We start from the raw sequence: 19,170 nt of genomic DNA, 5'->3' as shown, positions 1-19,170 counted from the left end.
ACTTGCACCCGGAGGTGCTTTCGAACTGCTAGGTTGGCAGGCGCTGGGACCGAACGACGGGAGCGCACCCCGCCGCAGGGATTCGAACCGCCGACCTTTCGATCGGCAAGCCCTAGGCGCTGAGGCTTTAACCCACAGCGCCACCTGCGTCCCTGAGCCAGGTGATACAAGGGTCCAAAAAGTGCTATCGTTTGAGCATTTCGAAGTCTCTGGTTTTGTTTTGCCTCCCCCCCCAGCAAAAGTAAGAGAACTCTGCATGGATGTAGGACCCTCACCTCTTGGTAGGTGTGTGAAGCACCACGCCTGGTCCGAGAAGAACATGGGAAACCTACTAGGTATGCCTATTTCTGAATATATGTATTAAAACCACTGAATCATTGCCATGGGTCACATTTGCTAACACCACATACCCTCTAAGAGATTTTAATGCAAAGCTTCAAGAAACAAATTTACAGAGCTAAGAGTCTAATGCCCAGTTTTATCCAGACAAGACCATTAAGCACTTAAATCTATGGAAGAGAAAACACCGCTTTTCTTCGCAACTGTATTATCGAAAGCTTCAAATTGGTCAGAGCGCTTTTTTTTTGTCTTTGAAACTATCACCCCCTTCTGGAATAGCCTTGTCATTACAGTTACCAAGAGGCAAACGAAAGATTTCAAGCTAGCAAACGGTTTGGTAAAAGTTTTATTTGAGAGCATGAATATAAGTTTACACGTTTCTTTAGTCTTAGGAGAGTTGAATGGAAAGAGTTTGCATAGTTTACAAAGCCAAGAGCCCACATTCCTTTGCTGTGTACCTTCTTACATTCGTTATAAAGAAATTTCAGTATCGCAATAACTGCACTAGCTTGCAAGCTGCCTTATACAAAATCAAACCCATTAGCCTATATACTGTTTGCTCCAGGGGTTGACAACCTGTGGTCTCCAGGTGTAGCTGCCCTGTATTAGAAATCTCATTCATGTGCAGAGGCACGGGCAAATTTAAATCTTTCCTATTGCCTATAATTCTGGACAATACATAAAATGAAGAGACAAAATGGACACACTTGATAACAAGCTTGATTGGAAGAGGACAGAGAAAGAGGCACAGAAACTTCAGATTAATAGAGAGCAAGTCACATTCTAAGCACCAAAAAGTCCACAGCTGCTTTTTTAAAAAACAAAACAGTTTAAACCTAACAAAGAAGGGAAAGTGTTTTAATGCAAATATTAAAGGTTGGAGCCAAAGCTTTGGGGCATTTGCTTAAGATGCTCAGTGGAAGCAGGAAGGCTTAAAAATATTTATTTCTGCCTAATTATGTTTGAGGGCTGCTGTACAGAATCAGAAGGCTAACAAATATGATCTGTGGTTGAACTTGTAACGCTTCAGGCTGAAAGTGAGGAATTCAATGTTTGATTGCTACTTTACACATTCAAAATCTCACCTCAGATATGAAGCAAGCATGTCAGCAAAAGGATTCTAGCTTAGCATTCCCCCCATATATTGTGGTATTTGTGAGATTTTTTGAAATGGTAGAACCCAAAATATGTGGCCTTCTATTTGTTGCTAGACTCCAACTCCCATCAGCTCCAGACAGCATAGCCAATGGTCAGGGATGAAGGGAGTTGTAGTCCAGCAACATCTGGAGTATGGTACAACATTTACAATAGTGCTTCCCAAACTTGGGTCTCCAGTTGTTTTTGGACTACAACTCCCATCATCCTTAGCTAGCAGGAACAGTGGTCAGGGATTATGGGAACTGTAGTTCAAAAACAGCTGGAGACCCCAGTTTGGGAAACACTGATTTACAACATACCAAGTCATTGTTTTATTTTTACACAGTTTGTTTAAAAATGTGTATAAAAGAAGACTTTAGAGCATCTAGTCTTTGAAATACACCAGGAATATCAGGCTCCCTATATGTGAGTAACATTTGCAACAAGTAGTAACAAAGTAGTAAGAATACAGAAGCGTTGGAAGTACTTAATCAAAAGCTATCAAGGTAGAAATGTTAAAAAAAAAAATCTTTGGAATTTGCCATTTAATACGTTCAATATTGTTTTAAAAAACACCCCAATACAGTAGAAATGCAGAGGGTTCTGAAGTAAAGTGAAACTTGGCTTGATCCGGGTTCTCTTCCCATTAGGACATCATCTTTTTCTTACATTCCACCGAGCAGAAAACCATTCCTTCTACCGGCATAAACTTCTGGCCAATGAGACACTTGCTGCAACAGGAGCACAGAAAGCACTCTGTGGTGGCGTGCCAGTTGAAATTGTTGTAACTCACACGTTGAACTTCGGGGTCGATAGCGTTGTGGCAACCCTGGCAGACCTAGAGAGGATATGAGAGAAATGAAAATGTGTTTGTTTCCACCTTTATAAGACAATGAAACCCAGCATATTCAATACAGATGTTATGACTTCGGCTCAGCGTTTGAAATTCGCCAGGCGCATTTTGCACCTGGTTATCGGCCACTTAAAAAGCAGAGACATCACCTTGCCAACAAAGGTCCGTATAGTTAAAGCCTTGGTTTTCCCAGTAGTGATGTATGGAAGTGAGAGCTGGACCATAAAGAAGGCAGATCACCGAAGAATTGATGCTTTTGAATTATGGTGCTGGAGGAGACTCTTGAGAGTCCCATGGACAACAAGAAGATCAAACCTCTCCATTCTGAAGGAAATCAGCCCTGAGTGCTCACTGGAAGGACAGATCGTGACGCTGAGGCTCCAATACTTTGGCCACCTCATGAGAAGAGAAGACTTCCTGGAAAAGACCCTGATGTTGGGAAAGATGGAGGGCACAAGGAGAAGGGGACAGTAGAGGACGAGATGGTTGGACAGTGTCCTTGAAGCTACTAACATGAGATTGACCAAACTGCGGGAGGCAGTGGAAGACAGGAGTGCCTGGCGTGCTCTGGTCCATGGGGTCACGAAGTGTCGGACACGACTAAATGACAACAAATTGCCCACTTGTGACCAAGTAAAGATGCCCGGGTGCCAGGATAGTGCCTCCACCACCTAGAGGTACATGCCTGAGGTTTCTTCAACCTTGACTGTTTTCACAGATTGGCAACACATCCTGTAGAATCCTACCTGTTATATTTTATCTGCACAATCACAATGATTTTCAGGAACCAAAAAGTCGCATTGAAAAATATGACTTTCGAGTCGTCTTGCCCCAAAATGACAACTAGGGATCCTGTAACCCTGGTTTAAGGAGTCATTTGGCGCCTAGCTTATATATCCGAGTTTTTAACACTGCTTCAGTTGTAACATAATTTATCACGATGACAACATTACTCAACATCCTTGGTTTCTCCTTTGTGCCTTGAAATTGCCTGTGGAATGTAGAAAAGGCAAAGGCTGAGGACTGGATTTTCCCTCGCAGAAAGGGATTCTCTGCAGGCAGAAAAGGCAAAGCCTACTGTTTGCCCATTCTGTGGATCTGGCCTGTTCTTCCTTGTGGCAAGAGCCGCTACACTGAGTGCTTTCCACAGGCCTCCACTTGGTGGCGATATTGTGCAAACTGCGAACACTGTACTGCGGATTGATGAACCAGCCTGTCTATCCTACAGGTGAGGAGCCGTGAGATGCAAATTCCAACAGTGCTAAAATAAGCACACTGAAAAGTCACAGGGATGGATGCCTCGTTGAAGGATCATGAAAGCATAGAGAAAGATATTGATAGTCTACAGACTGAGTTGAACCACCTGCTCATAGAATCATAGAATTGGGAGGGACGAGGGCCATCTAGTCCAACCCTCTGGAACGCAGGAACCTTCTCCCCACCTTTGGTCTTGAACCCAGGCCCCTGAGATTAAGAGTCTTATGCTCTACCAACTGAACCATCTCATCTCTGCTTACAGGTAAATCTGTACATATATACTGGGTGATAGCCAATGTTAGTCACGCTCAGATCTGACCCACAGAAAGCAATATACTTAAGTAACTAGTCTAATAAATTTCAGTAGGTCTGTTTTGAGTATTACTTCATTGGATATCCCCCACCAAGTCTCAACAACCCTGCTCTTCCTTTCCAAGCAGTTGTTAATCAGCATGGAATGATTTCTTTTACTATACGGACCTTTGCCAACAAAGGTCCATATAGTAAAAGCTATGATTTTCCCAGTAGTGATGTATGGAAGTGAGAGCTGGACCATAAAAAAGGCTGATCGACGAAGAATTGATGCTTTTGAAGTATGGTGATGGAGGAGACTCTTGAGAGTCACATGGACTGCAAGAAGATCAAACCTATCCATTCTGAAGAAAATTAGCCCTGAGTGCTCACTGGAAGGACAGATCGTGAAGCTGAGACTCCAATACTTTGGCACCTCATGAGAAGAGAAGACTCCCTGGAAAAGACCCTGATGTTGGGAAAGATGGAGGGCACAAGGAGAAGGGGACGACAGAGGACAAGATGGTTGGACAGTGTTCTCGGAGCTACCAGCATGAGTTTGACCAAACTGTGGGAGGCTGTGGAAGACAGGAGTGCCTGGCGTGCTCTGGTCCATGGGGTCACGAAGAGTAGGACACGACTAAACAACAACAAATGGAATGATTGTGCCCAAAAGAGCTCCCATCTCTCTGGCATGCTAGTTTTATACATGCAAGACTTTGCGCTTCTTGTGTTTTTGTATGGAGGGTTATTCATTTATGCAAACTTCCCCCTGCAGTGGTACACTCACTGCTTCATCTACTGCGAGAACAAGGCCACCCCTTTTGCAACTTCTTAAATTCTGCACTTCTCTATTTTAATGTGAGTCAGTGAGTGTAAGACTTTTTCCCAAAGTTCGGGGGGGGGGGGGGAGAAATAGATGCCCTGAAGAAACACAAAGAAGTGTTTTCCAGTCAGTTCATTTCAGATAATGGTCAGAACAAGAGGGGAGACAGAGTGTCCTGATGAATAACTGCTCTATCAGTGGGAAAGCTGAATTTAAGAACTACAGATTAAGAAGCACACACAAAAAAGCTAAGCGAAACTACAGACAGAAAACACTCATTAAGAGAAGGGAAAACCAAACAGGAACAATAATAAATAAACAAATAAAGCTACAAAAAGCCACATTGTAAGTAGAACAAAGGAAACCCAGGAACCCGAATGAGGAAGTAATTAACTTTGGACTAACTGGTGCAGATGCTAAACAATGTTTTAAAAACATTTCATTCTTTGACACTGCATTTTAAAGAATAATATTTATAAGACTGCACACTGAGATACTCCCCTGGTGGTCGTGCTGTGTGGACAAGAAATACAACGGCTGTCCAAGATTTTGGACAATGCAGTGAAACTGACAAAAACTTCAGTCTAGAAGATAGTAGGAGAGTCACTGCTCTATGAAAGCATTAGACAAGGACAGTTGCCCCAGGGGTTTTATACCCAAGGTACATTAGGTCTATTCAAATGAAATTAAATCCCAGCCCCTGTTGTTTTCTGTCTGCATTTATTCAGGCACCAGAGCAAAGTTCGACATGCAGATATCTAGTACAGTTAGAGCACTGGAAGTCAATAATGATTCCTTTGAATCGAGGGAAATACGAACATCATGCTGTCCCACTGGCCTAAACTAGCAATAGTACTTCTGCATTCTACAGAAATTGTAAGTGATGGAGGAGCACCCCTGGAAGCTCATAAAAAGAGCCATAAAAAACCCCACATCTCATGGGAATGATCTGGGAAGGAGACACGGTGGCAAGGTCAACTTTGGTCAAGCAAAGGGATGGTTTACACAAACTGCTCAAAGTGGTCAAGGACAATGCACAAAATCTTTACTTGAAAAGAGGATAGGGCACCTTCATACAAACTTCCCTTCCTTACTAGCGTAATCTCAGTTCCCCTCCCCCCCCCCTACTCTGGAACAAACGGGAATAGCTGTGTGTCACCAGCACATTCCTGATATTACCAGTCTTTTTGCCTAAGCTGGCCATTCCCAAGAGTTTGCATGTAGATGCTGAACAAAACATGTGATAAGAGAAGTAGACCTTGATGGTGAATGAATTGCTTACAGGAAACACTATAACAAAGACAAAACATTGGGTGGTCAGTTTTTTGTTATGGATAACAGTGTTTTAAGAAACCACTGTTCTAGGCAAGATATGGGAAAGCACATCTGGGCACATAACTGTACGTAGTAGTTATGCATTGCAGGCAAATCATGACTCTCTTACCACGGCATGATTCTTCACGTAGCACGGTTTGCAGACAGGCTTTTCGTTTACCACGACGTAGATCTCCCCAGCCAAGACACAGTCGCAGTCAAAGCAGCAGAAGTGTTTCAGATGCCAGCTTTGACCTTCGGCCTGGGTGTACTCATTGCTGAATATAAGCTGAAGGGATACAAGGAAGGGAGGTACACATTCAATACAACCACCCTGGCATTTTGTTCTAGAACGCTTTAAATGCTAAGGAAACACACACTTTCGGCCATATGAAACAGCTCCACTGTGCATTTCAGTCTGTTGCATTCATCGTTCCGTTCCCCACCCTTTTCAACAGGGCCTCTTGGAGATCTCTGTCAAAAGCAGTGAATGCAAAAAAGCAGAGGTTTGACTCTCCCAGAGAAAAAAGGAACGGCTTGTGGGCTTCCCATGGGTATTCTGTGAGAACAGGATGATGGACTAGATTAAGGTTACCAGACGTCCCTGTTTCCCGGGGACAGTCCCTGGATTTACAAATCAGTCCCTATACAAAATCTATTGAAGTTGAAAAGTGTCCCCGGATTCGTTGAAAAAAATCTGGTAACCTTAGACTAGATGGGCCTCTGGCCTGATGAAGTAGGGATATTACGTCCTTATGAATGCCTTCCAGGTATTGAGAAAATGAGGGTAGTGTACTGTCAGGGGACTGCCATCGGAACAGGGGAGGGAGGCAGGGGGGCCAGTGGGATACAGAGAGCCTCCGAAGTTCCTGAGGAACAGTTCCTCTTCCAGTGGTGGGAAAAGCCACACCTCCAGTGGAGAAGAGAGGGAAGGGGCCAGCCAAGCAGGGAAAGGGCTCGAGGACGCTGTTGAGCTCGCTGGGCTGGGCAGGAGGGACGCACGCCCCTTCCATTGCCCAGCTTGCGCAGAGGGGTGAAACGCAAAGAGGGGAGGCGGAGGCTTGGGGTACCAAAGTTCTTATGTTGGGGGAGAAGCCGGAAGGAGCCACTCCCGGATTCTGCAAGTGACTAAGACGGACATGAACTTTGTTGGTCTGCACTGTAAATAGTTTGCACAATAAAACCTGTAAAAGACAGGTCGGAGTCCTGCCTGGTTACTCACGAGCAACCACCAACACCATCTGACATGTACGAACAGTGCAAATGGGACACCAAGAAAGAGGCTCCAGGGGTTGTGGCAAACCCTCGACAGGAGGACCCACAAGCTGAGCTACAGGTAAAAGGAGTTATAGCTCCTGCACAGCTCAGGACTAAGAGATGCTAGCAAAGTGCTCCTGAGCAAAGCTCAGAAAAGAAATCTGGGGGTTCATTCAAGCCAACCTCAAAAGGAGAAGCCAGCTTTAGAAGCTGCCAAATTTATTTCCCCTCAGATTAAAAACCAGAGCGGGAGAAGAATGGATGGCTTTCCCATCCTCTCTGCTTTGGGTAATGGAGTCATGTCCCTGATGTATACTTTTTAGGGCCAGGTGCTGCCTTTCACCATCATGCCCTGCTTGTTAGTGAAATCCTAATGCTGGGCTAAATGGACAGCAATGGAAGAAGCTGCGTTCTACAGAATCAGGACACTGGTCTATCTAGTATAATCTATAGCAGTGTTTCTCAAACTTGGGTTGTTGGGACTACAACTCCCATGATCCCTAGCTAGCAGCGCCAGTGGTCACAGATGATGGGAGGTGTAGTCCAACAAGAGCTGGGGACCCAAGTTTGAGAAACGCTGGTTTCTACAGGATTTCAGACAGGGATTTCTCCCAGCTCTTCCTGGAGATGACGGGGATTGAACCTAGCACTTCCCATGTGGAAAGCAGATGCTCTCCCGGTGAGCTATGGCCCTTCCCTTGGCCTGGTCAAAAGGCAGCAAATCTTTACAGGCATGTCTTTTCTCCATGGCCACTTCCATGGATGCAGAGCAGAAGGGGGACCTTGCTTACCTCATCGCAGCCAGCGCAGCGGGGCTTCTCACTGTCACAGTAGTGTCGGCCACAGTACAGCTTCCCATTCTTCCAGAAGTAGATCATATCCACAAGGAGCTCACCGCAGGTGCAGCAGACAAAACAAGCCGGATGCCAGAGTTTGTCGTAGCCGGCCCGCTCGGCGTAGACAGCCGGGTCCCCTTCCTTCATGCTCAGTTTGCACCGGAAGCAGCACTGCGAGGAGGTCAAGGGATTTTAAAGTTTATGTATAGAGCTTATCCAGACTTCCACTTACCCCACTGTGCCAGAAGCGCTTTAGTTATGCTGGTTACATGATCCAGAAAGCTGTCTGCAGACAAATGCTGGCTCCCTTGGCCTGAAAGTGGAGATGAGCGCAGCACCCCATAGTCAATTTCGACTGGACTTAACCATCCAGGGGTCCTTTACCTTTTACCTTTACCTACCCCCTGGGAAAACCCAATCCTGACTGCTAAACCGGAGCAAATGTAATTCAGATTTCTGCAGATTGATGTTTGCTCCAACTCAGTGCTAAAAAGTGGGTTTTCCCAGGGGAAGCAGTGAAGGCAAACAGAAAACTGCTCAGATCCATCAGACAAGCCTTCAGTTTATCTACACACAGCCTTTCCACAGCAAAAACAGTGCACAAGGCAGCTCACAAAAAAACCACATTGGCTTATTAAAACACACACACACACATTTGGGGGGGGGACCCAAATGCACAACACAGTTTGTGTCTTCACATCAATTTCACATCATTGTGAAATCATCTTTGCATTTTACACATCAGTACATTCAAACAAGGTAAAACAGTGCAATGAAATACTGTATGCTTAATATATGACAAGGAAAGCGCTAAATGAAAACCAACTGCCCCCAGAATAAATACGTAAATATAAGGTTAGATATACTAGTGCTGGCCTTTTGGGACTCCAAAAGACCACAACTGCCTGGCTTAAATACAGTCCAGAGGGGGTGGAGTCTTCTCAGCAGTGTGGAGTATTTACAGGCAGCTACTTCTAACTTAGTCTTATAAGTAATAAGTGGATCAATGCTGTTTATATGGCTTAATACTTTCTGCCAACAGTAAGTGAAGCCATGAGATGTCTGCCTTTGTATTTATTAGTTTGATTTCAAGCAGAGGCCTTTCCTCATTAAACTTAATTGGGGATGCCATCTCCACCCCCCCCCCCCGCCGGCTTCCACTTAGGAGTCCCTCCCTCTTCATCTTGGGAGTTTTTTCCTTTTCTGTACGGTTCGTCAGTTTTCACCTTGAAAAGAAACCCACAACACACTGCTTCTTCCAAGAACTAATGGCTCTCGTTTAAATATAGCAAGACTCTCCGGCCATCCCAAGAGACAAAAAATATTGATCTTCATGCAGGTACTAAATATAACATTTTAGATCTCGGTAGAAGCTGCACGACTGTCATGTAGATGATGGAGCAGACTTGCTCCAGATTGAAGGAGAAAACACATGGGTGGAAATTAGGCAAGCTTTGCCTAAGTATTAAGAAGAAACGTCCCAAGGAGAAGAGCTGTTCAACAGAGAACCCAGCTGGTTCAGGAAATGGCGGGCCCTTCATCACAGGAGAAATTTAAGCAGATGTCGGACATTGCAGTGGGTTAGACTAGAGCACCCTTGGGAGACCCAACTCTATGATTCCATCCTTTCTGGGATGCTGTGACTGCAAGATTCCTTCACTGAGATGTGGGGCCTAGTAGATCAGGGTGGCTTGTTGTGGTCCAAGGGATGAACTCTTCCTTGACCAATCCTCCGAGGGTCACACGCCCATGTTGGCTGTGGCCCAAAGTAGGCATGGTCACTACCCAGCCAGATGGGCGGGGTATAAATAAGAAAATTATTACTATTATTGCACACTCTTGAATGCACACAGGCGCACGTGCAGTGCTCAGGTCAGCTGAGAGGTGTGTGCATGCATTACCACTCACTCCCCAGTCGCACCATGAGCAACAGGGGGATGGGCAGGTTTAAACTGGCTTGCCTACCCTGTGCTGGGTTCCATTTTCTTTTCTTTTTGGAGCCACTGCCAAAATCATCTGGGGTGAGGAAAAGCTGCTGGGTGGAGGGGAATCATGCTTCTGAGCTGCAGTTAGCCACCCCTGGCCTAGATGGTGTCTGAGGTCTGTCCCAGCTAGGGAATGCCACGCTTCTAAGTCGGTAGAGGATGAGACTCTTAATCTCAGGGTTGTGGGTTCGAGCCCCACGTTGGGCAAAAGATTCCTGCATTGCAGGGGGCTGGACTAGATGACCCTTGTAGTCCCTTCCAACGCTACAAATTTTATGATTTCCATGTTTTTTTACCCAGGAGTTACCTCCAAGGCTCAGAACAGTCACCTTTTAGCACATACTGTGTTTTCCTTAGTGGAGGACCCAGAGGCTTTTTCCTTCTGCCCCTGTTGCTCTTAGCAGGCTGAAACAGTCAATAGTTTAAAAAGACTAAAATACTTAATAAATAAACCCTGTGCAAAGGATGCTGCAGCGTGAAATACCAGGCTAAACTAATACAAAACCCCATTGTTTTGCTACCCTTTACCGACAGTTCTGCTCCTGTTTGCAGCACACAAGACACACAGAGACAGGAAGACAAATAGACATATATGCCCACTTACATATTGGGATGCCTTTGGACCAGCCAGTTTGTCTTCCATGGCTCCTACGGTGGCCGGGGTGCCTCTCTCCCCATTAGTAGGGACATCCTTCCCGGCAGCTTTGCCTTCCACTTCGCTCGGCAGCTTGACATCTCCCACCCCGAGCGCCTCGTTCTTGTATTTCTTCACAAACTGCTCCATCTGCTTCACCTCGTTAGGACTCAGCTCGTGGCATTTGGACGGATCCTGATCGTGTGCGGGCAGCTGCTTGGCCAACTGCTTCTTCCTGTACTGAGCACCTTCCGAGCCAGCCACGGGTTGCTTCTCCTTGGGAAGCATCTGCATATAATGTCTTGCCTAAAGAGTCCAGAGGGATTGCAAGAATTAGTTTATCAGATGCCCTTGGGATTCCTGCTTTTATAAACGGGGAGGGCGGCAGTGGGGAGGAAGGCAACCAAGGGGAGATTAACAGGGCTTAGCAGAAGTTGTTACTCTTCAGCGCGAACAGATACCAAGAAGTGGACAGCGAAACTGAAGGGACGTAACTCGGACTGAGAGTCAGAAGCTGCAGGCACATGCTTTTCAACAAAAAAACCCCAGCCATTTACTCCGCTGCAGTAACAGCTTGAACAATGTTTAGCTAACACTGAATCTTTTCAGATCCTGACATTGCAAGAGCTTTCAGATTGCTAATTGCAATCTTTCTCACAGAGGGAAACCAGCATGTGAGGGTTGGAACTGAGATCGAAGGCTTTTTAGATTGTTTAAATAACTTAAAATGAAATAAGGTACTGCAAGATATACATGAAAAACTGGAGAAAAATTACTTCTGCAAGCTGGAGTCCCGCCCCCCCTTGAAAATCCCTAAAACCCTCTTATGATTACAAAGCTGCACACACATCTCCAGCCTTCTGCTTTAGATCAGCCAGCAAGACACTACATAAACTTGACTCAAGATTGAAACATGCACGGGTTGGGCTGGGTGGGGAAGCCCAACAAGGCTATCCAACTATCGCATCTCGATGAGCCATTAATAAACCAAGGGGAGCTTTTCGCTTGGATCCCAGCTCTGAATTCGTTCTGACCATATACAGTAACAGAAATGTGCAAGCTTGAGTGCTTTTCTTCAGCTTTTAAACAATGACATAAATTGTGCAGGTTTTCCAATGCTATGTCCTGTTTCTGGAAGTATTCTTGAAAGGGCTCATCTGGGAAGTCGTAAATCATCCTAAGTGGTGGCGAACATCTCTAATGCAATGCTTTATCCTAGCCATTAACACGACCTCTTTCCTCCACCTCACCCCTCTTGCTTCCACAACCATCCTATTTCCATTGTGTGACTATTTTATAGCAATCAGAGACTTGCAAGGGGAGTTGACCACCAGACCCAACTTCATTATGTTTACATGGCTTATAGCGGGGAAGGAGTCCAGGGGCACTGAACTACATTTCCCATCTTGGACCACTGGCAATGCTATCAAAGGCTGATTGGAACTGGAGGGGTACCAGGGTTACTGAGATAATAATCCCATTTATATTTTCCTGTTGTTTTACATCAAAATATGGCCCCAATCCTGGGTGTTCTATACACTCCAATCCACCCCTCCTTCAGTTTAAAGCAGGATTTCCCAAACTTGGGTCTCCAGCTGTTTTTTGGACTACAATTCCCATCATCCCTGATCGCTGCTCCTGCTAACTAGGGATGATGGGAGCCGTAGTAAAAAAAAACAAACATTTGGAGACCTAAGTTTGGGAAACCCTGGTTAAAAGGATATCATCTAGTTTTCATAAAAGCTTCCAAGACTGTATCATGATAGCTCACCAGGGTTTGATTCTGAACAGGAGGTGCCCATTCGTAAGTCACAGTATTGATGGACACGTTCTTCTTGGCAGCCACTGGATTAGTCAGTATCATAACATTGCGCTTGTACATAGGGATCCCATCTGATTTCAGCTTTGCAATGAGGGTTGTATATTTTGTATCCTCAAAGAGCTTCCCCACTTTGCGGTCGTCCTCGTTACTAGTGGGAACATCATGCTCCTCCTGCCCACACTTGCAGTTTCGACATATTTTCCTAGTGATTCAAGAGAAAAAGCACTGATTAGGCCATGTTCATATAAGTAAACAGAAACTGAGTGATATCCTGCTATAGATATCATTCAGGAGGGCATAACCATAATTCTGTGAAAGTGTAGACTCAAGGAGAGGAAACCACAGCTGCTTTGCTTCTCTAGGCAAATGCTGAGCTGTAAACAAAGAACCGACCTTGGTTGCAGCTCACAATTGTCTGGAGCGAGACAAACCACAAGCCCAGGTTCTGATGATGTGCTAAGCCAAACCATGGCTTAGCTCACAGAAGCAGCAAGACCAGTGAGGAGAAGCAAAAGGGCTGCAATCTCTTCTCTTGGCTGAGTGCTACGCGCAAACTGGGTCACTGTCTGTGCTTAGAAGTAATTGCCTCAACTGTCCCTTCCCTGCTGAAAATGGAGCTTAGTGAAGTCACATGATGAATACGACAGATTCCTTTGCTGTATCATTTTCTAGGAAATAGCCCTTTTCTCTGAGGGACAGAAGAGCATTCTGGGAAGGTGGGCAGCAGCGTCAATATTACTCTGGTAACATTGATGTGAACAAGCAGCTCAACAGTGTGCTGTCCTTTGTTTTCATGAATACATTTTCTTCTTCCCTCCTTAGTATACGGTAAATAATCTGGGAGCAAAAGGGGCAGATTAATATCCTATATTCAGTAGCAGTTCTAGTTTTAAGACTATGGACCGAATGCTCTTATGCTGCTGCCTCTTTATAGAACAATATGCACTACAGTACTTCACTTTTTTATTATAGATTTTATTAAAGTTTTAAAGGTTACAAAAGGAAAAATAGAAAAGGTTAAACAAACAGAACACAAAAACAAACAAAAAAAGGAAAAAACCCCACACAAATCCAACCTTTACATAACTTTCTTTCCTTTGCTTATTTCCTTGACCTCCTCACACCTCCCTTTTTTGTATTCTAGTTCAATTAGATATTTCAGCAAATCCTTTCCATCCTTGTTATTATCCAAAAAAAATTATCTTAATATACTATATTTTTACATTCTCCCCTTTCACTAATTACCAATCCATTTTTACTTAATCCTTTATAACATTTCCGCTGAAACCACATAGCTTCATTCCAACATCCTTCTAACATTCCTTAATTTTACAATGTTTCTGTAGATAAACTTTAAATTTCTTCCAATCTTCTTCCACCAACTCTTCTCCTTGGTCTCAGATTCTGCCAGTCATTTCCGCCAGTTCCATATAGTCCACAGTACTTCACTTACCTACATATTTGGGAAGCCCAACCCTGCTGTGTTTGGGGCCCTGGACTTCTGCCCTGGAGATCTACCCTGATGGCCTCCACACCTTTCTTTCCTCTGACTTCCTCAGGGTGCTGCATGTGGGTCTATCTTCACCCAATTTAGCCTCTCAACCACTCAAAGACACAGAGAGACTGCCTGGGCCATGGCCACCCAGTTTACTTTGTGGTCAAGTGGCAATTCTATCCTGGCTTTCCCTGGTTCTAGTCCAGCACTTTAACCACAACATCTCTCTGGCTCTTACATTACTAGTGTGGCATGTCATAACTCAGAGACAATACTGAGCTGGATAGATCAGTGGTCTGCTGCTTCAATACAAGATGGACATATCACGTGGGAAGTTTATCCCTCAGGACTGTGCCTCTCTGGAAGAAATCTGCATGGTTGCACAACCAAGGGCCTATAAACCAAGCTTTATGAGGAACGGCTGAGGGAGTTGGGTATGTTTAGCCTGGTAAAAAGGAGACTAAGAGGAGATATGATAGCCATGTTCAAATATCTAAAGGGTTGTCACATGGAAGATGGAACAAACTTGCTTTCTCCTGCTTCAGAGGGTAGGGTCTGAACCAATTGCTTCATGTTACTGCAGAATATGATCCGGAACCTTGCATTAGATGTGCCAAGGTCACATGCAATAAGAGACTATCATAGCCATAGTTTTTACATAGTGGCAATATGAATTTTCCGGCAGGTATGTCAAGAATGCTCCAGTGTAACAGATTTCCACTCACAGCTGGCTTTATATTCTCACAGATGTTACACTCCCATCTAGTGGAAAAGAACATAATTGTACTGCAGACCCTAAAGGCATATTTGTTTTGCAGAAAGCTTTTCAGAGACTTTTGTGCATATATATTCACTGGGTCATCTACCTATGGGGGGTGGTTGCGGGGGGGGGGGGGAGTCTAGGTTGGGTCATTCTGAAATTCCTGACAAACTACCTTCACACTTAGAGAAGCTAACAGAGAACTTCTTTTAAAAATATGTCATGTATAAATACATATACGAAGAACCATAGAATTGTAGAGTTTGAGGGTCATCTAGCTCAATCCTTGCAATGCAGGAATCCTGGCCACAGCCAGCCCTGGGTGGACTTGAACCACCAACCTTCTGGCCACAGTTTATCTTGAAATGGGAATGGTGGCAGATTCAGCAGACCTCAACGTGGGATGCACACCAATTCCCATCATCACAATTCCGAGCCAACGGCTTTATTAATCTGAATAGGGAGTCTTGTGTTTATTTAGTCTGCTGGAATAATGCTAATCTTGATTCATGTATTTTAAAAATATGTACCTTCAGCGGTGGATTTATGGTCTGTGGGGCCCTTAGTGCAGCCCTTTCAGGGCCCCACCCATTAGTTTACCTTAATAAATGCGACTGTCTCAAAATTAGAGGAAATGATAATTACGTTTCTGCCTTTGCACTGTGCTCCCTGCTCCCCAGACAACTTGGGAACACTTCTTGCTGTTGCCCAGACAGGGGGAAAAGATGAGGACAGGAATGGTGAATCTGAAATGGGTGCCCCCCCCCCGATAAAAAAAAAAAAAAACCTTGGGAACAATCAGGAAAAAGAAGATGATGATTATGGCGATGACCTGAAAGATCATCTCACTGCTTATATTCCCAGCTGATCACTGCACTCTGCAGGTGAAGGCCTCTTGCAGGTACCATCTTATCAAGAGGACCATCCACACAATATACAAATCGGGCCTTTAGCGCTCTCACACCTACCCTTAGGAACTCCCTCCCTGTCAATATTCAACAGGTCCTGCTTCTGTTCTCTTTTTGGCACCTACTGAAGACTTTCTTCTTCCAACATGCCTTCCATTAGTTCAGGCTTTTTCCACAGCCTGCACCTGTATTGGAATTGTTTAAATTTTTTATTGCTTTGTCGGGTGTTGTTTGCCACCCTGGGTTTCTTTCTGGAGGAAGGGCAAAATATAAATTTAATATACTAATAATACCTCTGCCACGGGGTCCCCCTGCTCAACAACTTTGGAAAAATCTGACAGTAACAACAGTGGTGGTAACCAGTGCTGTTTTTCTAGAAAAAGAGGTGTGGAAACTCACCACGAATGCCTTCCTTGTTTTCTTATAATGACAGTGGTGCCCGCCTGAGAGATGGAACTGGTGGTAATAATGACGATGCACTAACCCACAAAAAGGTTCATCTAGAGCCAGTGTGGTGTAGTGGTTAAGAATGGTAGTCACATAATCTGGGGAACCGGGTTCGCGTCTCCGCTCCTCCACATGCAGCTGCTGGGTGACCTTGGGCCAGTCACACTTCTTTGAAGTCTCTCAGCCCCACTCACCTCACAGAGTGTTTGTTGTGGGGGAAGAAGGGAAAGGAGATTGTTAGCCGCTTTGAGACTCCTTTGGGTAGTGATAAAGTGGGATATCAAATCCAAACTCTTCTTCTTCTTCTAGTGTATGTTATTTAGAAAGGAATCTATTTTATTTCCTTTTTTCATTATTCTCCCTTACCTCTTATCCTTAATGGTAATAAAGCTTACAATACAGCTTAAAGGTAAAGGGACCCCTGACCGTTAGGTCCAGTCGCGGATGACTCTGGGGTTGCGGCACTCATCTTGCTTTGTTGGCCGAGGGAGCTGAAGTACAGCTTCCGGGTCATGTGGCCAGCATGACTAAGCCGCTTCTGGTGAACCAGAGCAGCGCACGGAAACGCCGTTTACCTTCCAGCTGGAGCGGTACCTATTTATCTACTTGTACTGGTGTGCTTTCGGACTGCTAGGTTGGCAGGAGCTGGGACCGAGCAACGGGAGCGCACCCCATCGCGGGGATTCGAACCGCCGACCTTCTGATCGGCAAGCCCTAGGCTCAGTGATTTAGATCACAGTGCCACCCGCGTCCCACAATATAGCTTACAAGCTGTAATTAACTGGAAGATGGGGTTCATAGGTAACGTCTCAGACATCACAAGGATTTGGTGCCTGTATAAAAGATGGTTCTTCCACACACACACTTTGGAAAGGGAGACAAGGTAGCCCAGCATTGGTCAGGGGAGCCACACAGCATGCAGAAAGTCCCAGACTGTTCAATCCATGGCATGCAGTATCAACACATTTGGCTCCTCGGCTAAATTCTATAGCAACACCAAGCACTAGTAGCATTTCTTCACTGGACAGTCAAAACTGTACTCTCACTGCGAGCAAGCCTCATGGAAGTCAGCTGACTTCTAAGTAAGCTACTGTACACAGCATTAAATTGCCTCAAGGCTGGCCCAAGACATTTTGGCATCTGAGGCGGACCTCAAAATGGCGTCCTTCCTCCCCACCAGGGAGGAATGGGGTCGGGGAAGATCCACATCAGGAACAAGGGTGGGTGAGGGAAAGAAAGGAAGATTGACAATGGGATGAGCTGCCCTGGTAGACCCTGCCGCCTGGGGCGGTCTCAACTCTCCTCATGGATGAACTGGCCCTGGCTTGCCGGAACCCATATTTTATTTATATGCTCATAAGAATCTAAGAGCTCTACTGCAGGGATCAGCAAACTTTTTCAGCAGGGGGCTGGTCCACTGTCCCTCAGACCCTTTGGGGGGCCGGACTATATTTTTTTTGGGGGGGGGGAATGAATGAATTCCTATGCCCCACAAATAACCCAGAGATGCATTTTAAATAAAAGCACACATTCCACTCATGTAAAAACACACTGATTCCCGGACTGTCCACGGGCCGGATTTAGAAGGCGACTGGGCCGGATTCGGCCCCCGGGCCTTAGTTTGCCTACCCATGCTCTACTGCATGGGACCAAAGGTCCACCTAGCCAAGTATTCTGTTCTCATAGTAGCTTGTGAAAAGCCCACAGGTAAGATGTGTGCACGATAGTATGGTGTCTTTCTCATATCCTTGAAAATGCTAGCATAACTCACACTTGCTGTTCTAATCAGAATCAATTCCTTCATGTGTTAATTTTTCCCAATTTTGTCCATGTGTGAGATGTAGTTATGTCTGAACGAGTCAGTTTGCAGCTGAATGAGACCTGTGTTGTGCAGATACGCTTATCTGCAATAGAAATGTTTCGGTAAATCAGGAAACCTCTCTTCTTACCTCCAGAAATGTAGCTCAAATCCTTCACATTTGTCTTTGCACTTCAAGCAAGGGGCCCCAGATCCTTCCTCATGTCCTAAGCCCATCTAGAAAAAAAAAAACAGAGTTAAAAAATATATTTCCCAAGGCACATAGTACTATTTTTAGAGTGCTTCAACTGGCAAACTTCCAAAAATCTATCTAAGATATAGGCAGGGGGAGATCTCAACTTTCAACAAGATAATTCACTTGAAGCTGCATCATGGAAGCTTCACACCTTTCTTCCTAGCCTTGTAATTTCTGAATAATAGCTGGCTCTTTAATGCATTTGGCTTTGTGATAGTGGTAGTGATAGCAGGACACTGAAATAAGAAACATATGATTGGACCAGGGCTGGGTGATATATCAATATATCGTCCAAAACCAGTTTGAAGTCCATATTGTGGTATCATTGTCATAGTTCTTGAAATGGCAATATATTGCAAATCATGATGTGGGTGCAGGTGTGGTAGACAAATATCACAATGTGGCATAAACCGTGAAGCCAGCCAATGCCTCTACAGAGCTCCATCCTTATTTCAGACTTTGCGATATATCAGTATATTGCGATGTTTAGCTGGTGATACACCACGAAGTTGAAAATCAGGTCTATCTTTATTTCAGACACTGAGATATTTCAGTATATCACACTGTTTAGCTGGCGATATATCACAAAGTTCAAAACCAGATATCACCCAATCATACCATTCACCTCTACATAGTTCCATTCTTATTTCAGACATCGTGATATATCGGTATATCACGATGCTTAGCTGGTGATATATTGAGATGTTGAAAACCAGATATTGCCCAGCCCTACTGAATCAGCTTCCCCCTCCAGCGGTTTAGCAAGCCACTATATAACACCTCCTGCCTCTGTTGAACAGCTTGCCTGGGCCACCTGCCACCAGTGGTGCTTGCTTGCTTGCCTGGCACACATTTGTCCTGCTGGAATTGATGTGGCCACCTACTGGCTACTAGGCAACAGCCTGGTGTGACAACAGCCTTACGTTTCTATCAATATAGAAAGAAAAGACCACAT

General features: G+C 44.9%; 1 protein-coding gene across 1 annotated transcript in view; it reads right to left on the bottom strand.

The window, feature by feature from the left end:
• Positions 1-667: 667 nt before the first annotated feature.
• The window catches only part of TES (testin LIM domain protein), a 28,993-nt gene continuing 10,490 nt past the window's right edge, over positions 668-19,170 (bottom strand). The window contains exons 2-7 of the mRNA XM_079994356.1: positions 18,111-18,196; positions 12,501-12,753; positions 10,700-11,035; positions 8,066-8,281; positions 6,148-6,306; positions 668-2,314 (exon numbers count right to left, since the gene is read on the bottom strand). Coding sequence (XP_079850482.1) covers positions 2,123-2,314; positions 6,148-6,306; positions 8,066-8,281; positions 10,700-11,035; positions 12,501-12,753; positions 18,111-18,196 — 1,242 coding nt within the window. The 3' untranslated portion in view covers positions 668-2,122. The remainder of the gene's footprint in view (positions 2,315-6,147; positions 6,307-8,065; positions 8,282-10,699; positions 11,036-12,500; positions 12,754-18,110; positions 18,197-19,170) is intronic.

Source organism: Podarcis cretensis (genome assembly GCF_951804945.1).
Source record: "Podarcis cretensis genome assembly, chromosome: 10".
In the NCBI taxonomy this organism is placed as follows: Eukaryota; Metazoa; Chordata; class Lepidosauria; order Squamata; family Lacertidae; genus Podarcis; species Podarcis cretensis.
Note: the sequence above shows the minus strand (reverse complement) of the source record. Positions and strands in the feature narration are given on the sequence as shown.